Source organism: Podarcis raffonei, chromosome 4, assembly GCF_027172205.1.
Source record: "Podarcis raffonei isolate rPodRaf1 chromosome 4, rPodRaf1.pri, whole genome shotgun sequence".
Taxonomy (NCBI): domain Eukaryota; kingdom Metazoa; phylum Chordata; class Lepidosauria; order Squamata; family Lacertidae; genus Podarcis; species Podarcis raffonei.
In genome coordinates this window covers 57285861-57299979 of record NC_070605.1, presented here as the reverse complement: position 1 = coordinate 57299979, position 14119 = coordinate 57285861, and the positions used below count along the sequence as shown (strand labels likewise).

General features: G+C 40.7%; 1 protein-coding gene across 4 annotated transcripts in view; it reads left to right on the top strand.

The window, feature by feature from the left end:
- The first annotated feature begins 996 nt into the window (after positions 1–996).
- The window catches only part of LOC128413045 (trefoil factor 3-like), a 29907-nt gene continuing 16784 nt past the window's right edge, over positions 997–14119 (top strand). Inside the window, exons 1-4 of one of the 4 annotated variants that reach the window (XM_053386794.1) lie at positions 997–1059; positions 2057–2230; positions 4314–4439; positions 12289–12606. In XM_053386794.1, coding sequence (XP_053242769.1) covers positions 2089–2230; positions 4314–4439; positions 12289–12296 — 276 coding nt within the window. In that variant the 5' untranslated portion in view covers positions 997–1059; positions 2057–2088 and the 3' untranslated portion in view covers positions 12297–12606. Of the gene's footprint in view, positions 1065–2056; positions 2231–4313; positions 4440–5066; positions 5383–12288; positions 12607–14119 lie in introns of those variants that run through there. The other 3 variants (XM_053386791.1, XM_053386792.1, XM_053386793.1) reach the window with 3 other exon arrangements.

Below are 14119 nucleotides of genomic sequence, written 5' to 3'. Positions count from 1 at the left end.
TGTGAGTCAGTTGGGTATTAATTGGTTAAGTACTCTCCTTGCGATAGAAGCTGCTTTTTCTCATTTGGGAGGGAAAATAAATAAATAAGAAACACTTAGTTATAATCAGACAAGAGGACATGTTCATATTCCCATTGTCCTGAGGCCCAGAAGGAGCACATCTCCATTACAGAGTTTCAAACTTGTCTGAAATAGAATCCACTGATATTGCTTCCTCAACCCTCTCCTTACTTTACATGAACCATACCTTCTATGAAACCAAACCATTACCACAAAAACAGAGTGAACCACGAAACAGTAACAGGAAAAAAAATTCAGTGACATATCAAAGTAGATGGATGAATTATAGACTGTCAAGTACCATATTGGGAGGGTAATTAATTATGTCTGTGGCCCTTTTTCTAAGTGAGGTGGGTAGGATTTGTTCCATATGGATGAGGTCTTGAGGTTTGTATTATGGCTGCTTCTATATTTGGGTTTAATGTTCACTGTTATTTCTTATTGTTATGTAGATCACCCTGAGGCACTTTGACATGCAAAGCACCTAATAAATATAATAAATACATGCATGCATTCTGTTACTTGTAGTAACTAGAGAAAAAAATTCTAGACTTTAAAAAACTGCCCAGTCTAAAATATAAACCTTGGCCCAAGAGCATCAAAAGCCTTCTCAAGTAGGTATTAAAGCACAGATGTTGTAGAGCTACTTCCTTTTAAAACTAGCTGAAATGTGGGGGATAGCTAGGCCAATGCATCTGCTAAAGTCGTGTTCCTCCTTGCATGAGGAAGTTGCAGGTAAAGAAAGCAGTGGTCAGTTAAAATGTCCTAAGTCTCATTTAGGTAAGAAATGTCCTTGTAACCACAGAACAGGTGGATTTTTGACACAGAAGGTTACGAAATCAATGGAAAGGTTGCCACAGAAGTCTCTTTACTTGCATTGCTTCCCCAGTTCAACATCCAGTTCTTGCCTTTTGGGACTGGAAGCAGTTGGGATTGGTCCAACTATTTATAGCTGGTTCAACTGCTGTTTGTCACTGAGCTGTTCAACAACTCATTCAGGTAGGGTAAGTCAAGTGGATCTAGGGATTGCGGGGGGCAAGGGATTTGGTTTGATTTTCATTTTAATGCAAGTTTTACCAATTTACCACCCCTCAAAACAATACAGAAACTGAAATGTGCCTTTCCTTTTAAATTCCTATGAATATTGTGGAATGGTTCCTCTACCAAAAGAAGGTGTACAGAATATACACAAAAGGGGCATAAAGATGCAAATATTGGTAAAAATAGCAAACTAAAATGCAGTGTTAGGGAATATTGTCTGCAAAAATGTGTATGCGAGGCATACCAAAAAAAAGTCTGTTAGGAGAAATGCTAATGAATTTTCACACAAACTTAAATAAAATATTCAAAGCTGATACTGCAGTACAGCAAACTGAATCTGAGATTGTAAACATGAGAAATTGAGAGACACTGAAATTGACACATTCATCCACCTTTAACTGGTGTGTGTGTGTGTGTATACATATGCACATGAATGTTGTTGCAATATTTTGATTTCCATGAGCCAGTTTTGCAGTGAACTTTGGTCTGCAGAAAGAGCCTCCTAGAGCCAGGTTATTCAGATCTCAACTGTCTTGAATCAAGCAGGGAGCTTTCTAAATATGTCACACTTGCTTTGATATCTGCGCAGATAAGATTCAGCCACTTACATTTTTGTGCCTGTTGAAAAATTTTAATATCACAGTTGATCTTCCCTTTCAGAAACATTTATCTTGGATTTCTACCTGTTTCCTTCTCCTTCTACCTGTTTTCCCTGCAATGTCAGAGATAATAGTTTGTTTTAGAGGATTGATGCCATGATAAAAGCTACAGAATGCATGCGAAGCGCTTTGGACGCTAGAAAGTGTTCTAATATAAATGTTAAGTGTCACCTATTCTGAACTCATGATTTACCATCCCAGCCTGAAAGCCTCCATTTGTTATACCTTTCTTCATTGAAAAGGAAGTATATTAAAACCCTACTGGGTCACAACTTTCATCTGGAATCTTTCAACAGGTTTGAAGATTTCGTGAACATTTCAGATAGAAATGAACTTCAAGTGGTTCTGGCTCCTGGCCATTGTCCTGGTCTTAGGATTCGCCAGTTTTGCAGATGCCAGGGGTGGCCGTGGTGGAGGTGGCCGCGGTGGTAGAGGTGGCCGAGGAGGCCGTGGGGGCAAAGGACAAAAACGTAAGTCACCAATTTAAATTACTTTCACTTTTTATAAATGACGGAAATCCAGCTGTCATGAGATGGCTTAGCATAGAAAAATGACACAGGGAGCCAGCTATATTTTCATGATGATAAGAGCAGCTCCTTTCTCTGCCCTCCTCTGATTTATTCTCCTTTGTTCTCCCCAGCCGCATGGCCGTTTGCCAATGTCTCACGTTACCTCATCCGGTCAAGGCTTTTATTACACCCATCACCATATAGGGTCATCACTGCCCAGAGGAAACACAACTCCATTTAAGGTCAATACATTCCAATACATTGTAAAGCTCAGAGTGCTGGTCAGCCAAGGTCAGGGGGCACCCTGCAATATTACAAGCCTCTGCCATGGCTTTATGACTCCCACATATAAAACTATTTAATAGCTGATACTAGTTTATTCTACAGCTGTGACCCTGTTCCTAGAAGGGGTGGAGGGGGAACCATGCCATAAATTTGGAAAAACATGATTGGATGGCATATTTTTTTACAATGCATAAAAAGCAGGGTAGCAGCAGTGGGAAGGGACCAGTGTTTGGCTCCCTGGACAACCTAGTTACTGACCACTCATTTCAACTGCTTCCAAAGCAGGTAGCCAAAAGGCAGGTGGCGTGAATTGTGTTGGTGGTTGATTCTGAGTGGATCCATTCTATTATCGTCTTTCAACACAATCCAATGCATGTCTACTTAAAAGTACAATCTGTTGATATCAATGGGTCATACTCTGCAAGTTCCTTTGGGCTACAGACGCTTCTAGATCAGCAAGTCAGATTGTTATCTCCCCCCTCCTCATCAGGTGATGTGATAATGATATCATCTGACACCATTAAGAATTCAGATGACCTTTTTTTGCCCAATTTTTCTCAACCCATTGAATGGGGCTTCTGAAGATCTGACAATCAGCTGATGACATCTGGAGGAGTGCAGGTGGGTGTAGCTTCACCCACATAGGCTCAAGGCTCAAATGGGAACACCTGGTGGGACTCATTGGCCCATGGACCAGGGGTTCCCCACCTCTGTATGGCTACTCATTTGCCCCTGTACAAAAGGTTACAAGAGTCATGGCTGATAAGCCAAATGACCAGTGGAGGACTTTCAAACAGTCAGGGTTGGCTTTGCTATACAGGAAGATGGAGTGACTGGCTTCATGTAGGAAATAGATGAAGGCATGAACTGATATATGAATGTTCAACAAGACGACTACTACTACTACTACTACTACTACTACTACCAAACAACTTGCTGACCCTAGCCAGGTTCATGGTGGCGCACCTGAGCTCTGCTTCTGGAGGCAAAATGTAATGGCGTGCTGTGGGGAAAAGTTAAGACCATGCCTGACATCTTGTTGGTCACCAAGCCAAATACCAACCACATATGGTGATCCATCAGAGATGTGGTAAACTTCCTATTTGTGCTATATACTTGCAGATGTTGAGCACCTAGCAGGCCACAATACAATGCCTGGTGTACTCCATTCATCTTGATGGGTCACAAATTTCAAAGAGAGAAATAAGCCTTTGTATTTTCTGCCCATTTATTTGCTTAGCTCAGTGAGACCTTTTAGATATGTGACAACTTCCTAACATAACAACAATGACCAAAAAACTAGAGACAAGGCCAGAGAAAGCTTCCAGAACATATATAAAGAGGCTCATTTGGTTCAGGGAGGTTCTCTGTCTCTGCTGAGAGGCATCACACAGCTCCAAGTTCTTAAGATCTGAAGACATCCAGCTTCCCGCAGTCTTGAAAAATCACCCTTGGGAGTTCCTCTCCCATAGCTCTTGGGCAACCAATAGACTAAAGCTAATAGCAGAGCTGAGGTTTCGTTGTGTGTGTAATTGACTTCACTCTTTGAAGGTAAAGGTTACCATTGAGCATATACTTATTTTCCATGTGTACCTACAAACAGCACATTGTTTTACATTTGGAATTTTGAAGGACTTTGGTGATCAGGCTGTATCCTATTTCTCTTTTGCTTGGAAATCTTCATGGCTAATGTTGACCTGAATATAAATTAAACTATTCCTCAATGAATTTTGATTTCTCAACTTTTCTTATTGAATAGGCAACTGTAACGTACCTCCTAGTCGGAGAAGAGACTGTGGATACCCTGGAATACCTAGAAGTACATGTTTAAAAAGAAACTGCTGTTTCAGCAGTGCTATCAAGAATTCAAAATGGTGTTTCTACCGTGAGTAGCACATTTGAGTAAAATATTCTTATGTGTGGCCCATCCCCCACTATGAAACATCAAACTTTTACACCCTCCCATTCAGTTGCAACAGGGGGGGGGGATGCTAGGAGGAGCCCAGTGTACGTGAATAATGTAAAGCTAATCAGAAATTTCGCAGTAGATACTTTTCTGAGTCTTGAAAAATTACCCTTGGGAGATTTTCTTTTCGCAGTAGATACTTTTCTTTCTCATCCCCTCCACTATAAAAAGGCCATCTTGCATAGTTTTCTTAGAATATTCTCCACCATTTTTTGTGGAAACCACTACTATGTAAACACACCAGTATCCTTCTCACTCCTCCCATCAATGCTGTGGAATGATGATGTTCACCCTCCACGCCCAACCCCTGGTCCTGCCTGGTGCACACGCAGATGCGCCCCAGGTGACAAAAAAGGATGCAATGTCACTGTTTGCATCTACATCCCTTAGCAGGCAACCCAAGCAGGAAGCCATCCAGACAAGACCAAGGATAACCCCCAACTTATCCATAACCAATGAAATTCCTCCCAAGCCCTATTCAGCTTCCAGACAGTTGAAACAGGAATATTCACCCTCTAAAGCAGCTTTCTCTTCTTTTCATTTCAGCAAATTAGAACGACATGAAGTCACAGACCAGGAACGTCCGACAACGGCATCCCTCCAACACAAAAACAGAAAACAAAATACTGGCATAGCTGTAGCTTTCTTCATTTCCTTCTCTCTACCCTGATTTCCTGCTTCTTTCCTTGCCAGGGAGGTCAGTTCATATCTATCTGCGCACAACAACTGCAAATCCTCTCCCCCAAAATCTATAAATGTAGCTAATTAGTCTCAGCTCCATTTTGCCAACTTTGGTTATTACACTTGAGAATGTAGAAATGCATTTATTTCTCCGTTTGCATTATATTTGTGAAACCATTTTGTGCATATTAAAGCATTGTTAAAATGATGTGTTTCTCTTTTTAATGCTCTTGACATATTTTCACCTTTAAACTCTTATCTCACAGCCGTGCAAAGTGACACAAGTCTATTTTCCAAGCAGGCTAGATATCTAGCATTATATTTTACAAGAATACAGTCTAGAGCTTGAGATTATTTTTAGCCACACTCATAGAATCAGCTGGTGTTTAATAGCTCTCTATCCAACAGTGGACATCAATCCATCAACCTTTAACTCAAAGGAGAGGTGCACTGCAGAAAGGTGCCTGTGGTACAAATGGCTTCAGGTGACTTAAAGCTGTTGGGCCACATCACATGATGTGGAGAGGCAAAGGGGGCAGGGGGAGCTGTGGTGGACCTATGGGAAATCGTCCATTCCAAGTTATGACAATCATTCAGACTCAGAGCATCATCCAATCCATTCACTGTGAAATCCAAAGAGACACAATTCCATCATTCTTTCTCGAGTGTGAGAGTGTCCATCCTTTTGTCAGTGTGAGATTGAAATGGTTTGCATCAGCTACAGATCCAGTCCTTTATCCAGTATGGTACCTGCTCATCTCTCCCTGTGGCTAATGCAGCTTTGCGGGGATGATTTAACTTAAGAGCCCACTGCCCAAGATAGGACAATAGGCCCTACAACAAAATGTTGCAGCATATATTCACCTTCTAACAGAAGCACTGTTGTTAAGGGTTCTAGCCAGCTATCCTCTCCAACCAGGATGTACCACTGCCACCCTCCCCATCCCCCCTCAGTTTTCTGTTTTTCTTTCCTGACTGACACCGAACTGTCTGCACCATGGCTATAGAGAACATTCTGGGGCTGTTTGGGCTATCTGTCTTAAAAGAAATGTACATTGAGTGGTTACTGTGCATAACAACTGACAGCTGTGCACATTAAGCAGGCCTCATGGAAAACATGCACATAATCCTTTCAGGAAGAGGTCAATATACCTAATCTCCCACAAGTCTTGGGTAATGTGCATATATCAACTAAATTTTGCACATTCTCCTACCGTTATGAATAATCCCAAATAGGCTTTTAAAAAACAATCTTTGTAATTCTAGTGATCTCTGAACATGCTAATGACTCCTTCATGTTTCCCAGTGGATCCTGTTTTAGTAACCATTTCCTGGGATTCTCAACTTGCATTTGCTATTACATGAAAAAAATATTAAGATGAGGAAATAGCCATTTGGAGCTCTGGATATTATCACAAAATATACAGCTAAAGAGTTTTGTTACATGTTAAAGAATACTACATCAAAGGCAGATTTGGAGTGGTGCAACTGGTTGCCTCGCACTAGGCGGCTAGCTGAGGGGGAGACTTCCTGCCTCCTTCCTAAAACCTAGTAAGAGCTGGGCTTTGAGAAGGAGTCATGATGACTCTGACAGGTCCTAGAGCATGGGTAGGCAAACTAAGGTGATCTACTCAGATCAACAAGCAAGAATAATTATCAACAGTAACATCACAGAGGATTGTATAACAAGAAAAGGATTTAGAGTGAAATTAAGAGGAATTTGGATATATGGAGTAGTTTAAACTTACCTTTTTTGGGAAAGATTTCAACCATAAAAATGAACGTGTTACTGAAAATGCTCTTTTTATTCCAAACAATACCTGTGATGGGAGGGGAAGACAGCCTCAAAAAATGGTAAAGAGATATTTCCAGGTTCATCTGGCAAGGGAAAAGACCCTGAATCAAACACCAGTTTTTAATTGACATAAAAGAAAGAGGGAGGTTCTCGTTGCCGGATCTAATATTATATTATGAGGCTGCCTGCCTAACCTGGATTAAGGAGTGGTGTACTTTACAGGACTCAGACCTACTAGATCTGGAAGGCTATGACAACCAGTATGGTTGGCATGTGTACCTAGGGTACGACAAAGTAAAGGTCCATACAAACTTCCTAACCCACATCATAAGAAGGCCCCTTTACATGGTCTGGGCAAACTATAAAGAGCTCCTGGAACCCAAAGCACTGTGGTGGATTTCCTCCTGGAAGCACTTTTCTTAAAAAAGAAAAATATGAAAGAAAACTGGATGGCATACAAAATATTAGTTAAGGAGGAAGATAATCAATTGAAACTTAAAAATTTCGAGGAAATAAGAAAACACTTATCAGATTGGCTCCTATACCATCAATTGAATGAGACATTTAAAGTAGACATAAGAAAAGGATTTGCAACAGAACCATCTAGATTAGAGAATGATCTGATTGATTCAAAAACTAAAATGTTTTCCAAAATGTACTGACTCCTCCTTGACTGGGAAGTCAGATAAACCTGGAAAGGAGGTAAAATCCATCATGATAAAATGGGCACAGGACTTTGGCTATAATATCTTAATGAAGGATTGGAAAAACCTCTGGAGGACCAATATGAAATTTACCGCTTGTTACACATTGAGAGAAAACTTTCTGAAAATGCAGTACCATTGGTACATTACTCCCTTAAAACTATCCAAAATGTATAAGAATGTATCAAACAAATGTTGGAGATGCAGAGAAGCAGTGGGATTGATGCTACACATGTAGTGAAGTTGCAGAAAAATTAAGGAATTTTGGGATGAAATATATATAAAACTTTAAAAAAATGCTTAAGATTGTGTTTACAAAAAAAAACAAGAGGCCTTCCTTCTTGGGATACTGGGTTCCGATATCCCAAAAAGTGTAAGGGAATTATTCTTATATGCGACGCTGGCCGTGAGAATTTTAATAGCATCAAATTGGAAAGGAGAAAAAGTACTATCAAAATTGGAGTGGCAACAAAAATTAATGGAGTACACAGAACTAGCTAAGCTAACAGGAAGAATAAGAGACCATGCAGATTAAGTATTTTTCAATAAATGGGGTTTATTTAAAAGTTACATAAAAGATTGGGACAATATAAAATCTGTGGCAGCCTTTGAATAGCTTCTGTTATACACCGAACAGGTTTAAGAAAGTACAATATTTTGGCTAAGCAACTATCTAAAATAGACACAAACCGTGCACTAGATAAATATACATTTAAAGCAAGATGGAGTTGGTGGGAAGTCAATGAAACTGGAAGAAGACTGTGATGAACTGTAATAATATCGACAACTCTTTGATGTTTATTTGTTATGGATAATTTTGATTTTGTGTTATTTGTTTTAAGTTCAATAAAGTAATTTAAAAGCAAAATTAAAAATTAAAAAATATTGAATTTGTGAAATTATTGCCTTCAAAAATTAGCATATATGAGACCAGTAAATCTGCTAAAGTTGTGTTCCTCCTTGCATGAGAAAGTTGCAGGCTAAAAAAAAAGCAAGATTGCCAGATAAAAGAGGTTGCCAATTAAAATGTCCTAAGTCTCATTTACCTGTTGCTCAAGATAGGAAAATGCAACACATGGAAACAGCAGCTTCTTGTGACCACAAAACGGTTGGATTTTTTTTGACATAAAAGATATAAGAAATCAACTGAAATGTTGCTACAAAAGTCTGTTGACTTGCATTGTTTCCTGAACCCGACGTCCAGTTCTTGGCTTTTGGGTTTACTAACGGTTATTTCATTGGCCCAATTATTGATAGCTGTTTCACCTCAAGGGGCTGCCACAGGAAGGAGGAGGTCTTCTTGAACCATATAAATTAGCCTTGCCCTTCTGATTTTGATATCCTGCTGTTTCTCATTGAGCTGTTCAGCAACTCATTCAGGTGGGGTAAGTCAAGTGGTCCTAGCGACTGGGAGGCAAGGGATTTGGTTTGATTTTCATTTTAATGCAACGCTACCCACTTCACAATACACAAACTGAAATGAGGCTTTTGTTCACTTCTGCGAATTTTGTGCTACCCTCTCTAACCAAAAGAAGATGTACGGAAAGTGCACATAAGGGGCTTAGAAAGGCAGATAAAGGTGAAAATAGCGGACCAAAATGCATTCTTAGGGAATATTGCCTGCAAAAATGTGTATGTGAGGCAAAGTTGCATACAAAAAATGGGGGGATGTTAGGAAAAATTCTGATGAATCTTCATGCAAACTTATAAGGAAATTCAAAGCTGATAGCAAAATATGGCAAACTGAATCTGAGATTGTAAACATGAGAAATTGAGAGACACTGAAATTGACACATTCATCCATCTTTAACTGGTGTGTGTGTATACAAATGCACATGAATGTTGTTGCAATATTTTGATTTCCATGAGCCAGTTTTGCAGTGAACTTTGGTCTGCAGAAAGAGCCTCCTAGTGCCAGGTTATTCAGATCTCAACTGTCTTGAATCAAGCAGGGAGCTTTCTAAATATGTCACACTTGCTTTGATATCTGCGCAGATAAGATTCAGCCACTTACATTTTTGTGCCTGTTGAAAAATTTTAATATCACAGTTGATCTTCCCTTTCAGAAACATTTATCTTGGATTTCTACCTGTTTCCTTCTCCTTCTACCTGTTTTCCCTGCAATGTCAGAGATAATAGTTTGTCTTAGAGGATTGATGCCATGATAACAGCTACAGAATGCATGCAAAGCACTTTGGACACTAGAAAGTGTTATACAGATGTTAAGTGTCACCTATTCTGAACTCATGATTTGCCAGCCCAGTCTGAAAGCCTCCATTTGTTATGTATTTTTTCATTGAAAAGGAAGTAGATTAAACCTCTACTGGGTCTCAATTTTGATCTGGAATCTTTCAACAGGTTTGAAGATTTGGAGAACATTTCAGAAAAAAATGAACTTCAAGTTGCTCTGGCTCCTGGCCATTGTCCTGGTTTTAGGATTCGCCAGTTTCGCAAATGGCCAGGGAGGTGGCGATGGTGGCAAAGGACAAAGACGTAAACCAGCAATTTAAATTACTTTCACTTTTTTGAAAACTATTTAATAGCTAATACTAGTTTATTCTACAGCTGTAACCCTGTTCCTAGAAGTGGGGGAGGGAGAACAATTCCATAAATTTGGGAAAATATGATTGGATGGCATATTTTTTTTTACAGTGCATAAAAAGCAGGGTAGCAGCAGTGGGAAGTTACCAGTGTTTGGCTTCCTGGACAACCTAGTTACTGACTACTGATTTCAACAGCCTCGAAAGGCAGGTGGCCAAAAAGGAGGTGGCCTGAATTGTGTTGGTGGATGATTCCTAGGGGATCCATTCCATTACCGTCTTTCAGCACAATCCAATGCATGTCTGCTTAAAAGTACAATTAGCTGATGTCAATGGGTCATACTCTGCAAGTTCCTTTGGGCTACAGGCCCTTCTAGATCAGCAAGTCAGATTGTTATCTCCCCCCTCCTCATCAGGTGATGTGATAGTGATAAGGAGAAGTGCAGGTGGGTGTAGCTTCACCCACATAGGCTCAAGGCTCAAATGGGAACACCTGGTGGGACTCATTGGCCCATGGACTGGGGGTTCCCCACCTCTGTATGGCTACTCATTTGCCCCCATACAAAAGGTTATAAGAGTCATGGCTGATAAGCCAAGTGATCAGAAGAGAACTTTGCCCCTGAAGGTATTTATTGTAACATCAGCTTTTGTAATTCAGAAAAGCTGATGCTGCAGTAAATGTATTAGTCTTTACATGTCACAGATCTATTTGTTGCTTTTTTGGTGACAAACTAAGCATTGGCTCCTCTTTTGGAAGTTGTCAGTCATAGAATACAATCACATCCCTATAAGTGGGCTGTTTTTCCCTATACGACCCCATGTAGATTGTTCTGCATTCTGGAGATTTCGGTGTGCCAGAAACAATGCATAAGACCTCAGAAATTGAAAGTCTCAGGTGAATAGGAAGGCCTGAAAGAATATGAGAGGTTCTCTGTCTCTGCTCAGAACAGTTCAGGCATCACACAGCTCCAAGTTCTTAAGATCTGAAGACCTCCAGCTTCCTGCTGTCTTGAAAAATCACCCTTGGGAGTATCTCCCCTATGGCTCTTGGGCAACCAATAGACTAAAGCTAATGGCAGAGCTGAGGTTTCGCTGTGTGTGTAATTGACTTCACTCTTTGAAGGTAAAGGTTATCATTGAGCATATACTTATTTTCCATGTGTACCTATAAACAGAACATTGTTTTACATTTGGAATTTTGAAGGACTTTGGTGATCAGGCTGCATCCTATTTCTCTTTTGCTTGGAAATCTTCATGGCTAATGTTGACTTGAAGCTAAATTAAACTATTCTTCAATGAATAAAGAACTCTCAACTTTTCTTATTGAATAGGCAACTGCAATGTACCTCCTAACCGGAGAAGAGAATGTGGATACTCTGGAATACCTAGATTTATATGTTTAAGAAGAGGGTGCTGTTTCAACAATTCTATCAGGAACACGATATGGTGTTTCTTCCGTGAGTAGCACATTTGTGTCAAATATTCTCATGTGTGGCCCCTCCCCCACTTTGAAACATAAAATTTTTACTCTCTTCCATTCAGTGATGTTGCAATAGAAAAAAAAAATGCCAGGAGGAGACCAGTGTGTGTGAATAATGTAAAGCTAAGCAGAAATTTCGCAGTAAATATTTTTCTGAGGTTTTTCCTTTCTCATTCCCCTCCACTATAAAAAGGCCATCTTGCATAGTTTTCTTAGAATATTCTCCTCCATTTTTTGTGGAAACCACTACTATGTAAACACACCAGTATCCTTCTCACTCCTCCCATCAATGCTGTGGAATGATGATGTTCACCCTCCACGCCCAACCCCTGGTCCTGCCTAGTGCACACGCAGATGCGCCCCAGGTGACAAAAAAGGATGCAATGTCACTGTTTGCATCTACATCCCTTAGCTGGCAACCCAAGTAGGAAGCCATCCAGACAAGACCATGGATAACCTCCAACTTATCCATAACCAATGAAATTCCTCCCAAGCCCTATTCAGCTTCCAGACAGTTGAAACAGGAATGTTCAACCTATAAAGCAGATTTCTCTTCTTTTCATTTCAGCAAATTAGAACGGAATGAAGGCACAGACCAGGAACATCCGACAACGGCATCCCTCCAAGACAAAAACAGAAAACAAAATGCTAGCGTAACTTTCTCTACCCCAATTTCCTGCTTCTTTCCTTGCCAGGGAGGTCAGTCTGCAAACAACAACTGCAGATCATCTTCCCCCAAAGCTATAAATGTAGGTTATTAGTCTCAGCTCCATAGTATTTTTTTTGCCAACCTTGGCTATTTCTCTTGAGAATATAGAAATGCATTTTATTTCCCTCTGTTTGCATTATCTTTATGAAACTATCTTGCGCATTCAGTATATTAAAGCATTGCAAAAAAAAATGATGTGTTCTCTTTTTGATGTACTTTTAAAAAAAATTCACCTTTAAGCTCTTATCTCACAGCCGTACAAAGTGACACTAGTCTATTTTCCAAGCAGGCTAGATATCTAGCGCTATATTTTACAAGAATACAGTCTAGAGCTTGAGATTATTTTTGGCCACACTCATAGAATCAGCTGGTGTTTAATAGCTCTCTATCCAACAGTGGACATCAATCCATCAACCTTTAACTCAAAGGAAAGGTGCACTGCAGAAAGGTGCCTGTGGGGCAAATGGCTTCAGGTGACTTAAAGCTGTTGGGCCACATCACATGATGTGGAGAGGTAAAAGGGGCAGGGGGAGCTGTGGTGGACCTATGGGAAATCGGTCCATTCCAAGTTATGACAATCATTCAGACTCATAGCATCATCCAATGCATTCACTGTGAAATCCAAAGAGACACAATTCCATCACCCTTTTTCAAGTGTGAGAGTGTCCATCCTTTTGTCAGTGTGCGATTGAAATGGATTGCATCAGCTACAGAACCAGTCCTTTATCCAGTATGGTACCTGCTCATCTCTCCCTGTGGCTAGTGCAGCTTTGCAGGGATGATTTCAGACTCAAAGCATCATCCAATCACTATCCTATTCTCATACCAGGTGCTGGCTGCTTAAATGGGCAATCTGAGAAAAACTCACCATCCATTGGCTTTGCCCTCCACCCAGCCCAAGTCCCAGCTTGCATCCCCATTTGCCAAAGCAGGGAGCAGGCTTATGTCCTCTCTGCCCACCAGGAAGGTCCCAGACAGTTTGAATAGCCCTCTCGGGGCCCCAGTGAAGCATCCTCCATCCTGCAATGCCACCGCACGCAAAAGGTCATAGAATCATAGAATCATAGAATCATAGAGTTGGAAGAGACCACAAGGGCCATCGAGTCCAACCCCCTGCCAAGCAGGAAACACCATCAGAGCACCCCTGACATATGGTTGTCAAGCCTCTGCTTAAAGACCTCCAAAGAAGGAGACTCCACCACACTCCTTGGCAGCAAATTCCACTGTCGAACAGCTCTTACTGTCAGGAAGTTCTTCCTAATGTTTAGGTGGAATCTTCTTTCTTGTAGTTTGGATCCATTGCTCCGTGTCCGCTTCTCTGGAGCAGCAGAAAACAACCTTTCTCCCTCCTCTATGTGACATCCTTTTATATATTTGAACATGGCTATCATATCACCCTTTAACCTCCTCTTCTCCAGGCTAAACATGCCCAGCTCCCTTAGCCGTTCCTCATAAGGCATTGTTTCCAGGCCTTTGACCATTTTGGTTGCCCTCCTCTGGACACGTTCCAGTTATTCAGTGTACTTCTTGAACTGTGGTGCCCAGAACTGGACACAGTACTCCAGGTGAGGTCTGACCAGAGCAGAATACAGTGGCACTATTACTTCCCTTGATCTAGATGCTATACTCCTATTGATGCAGCCCAGAATTGCATTGGCTTTTTTAGCTGCCGCGTCACACTGTTGGCTCA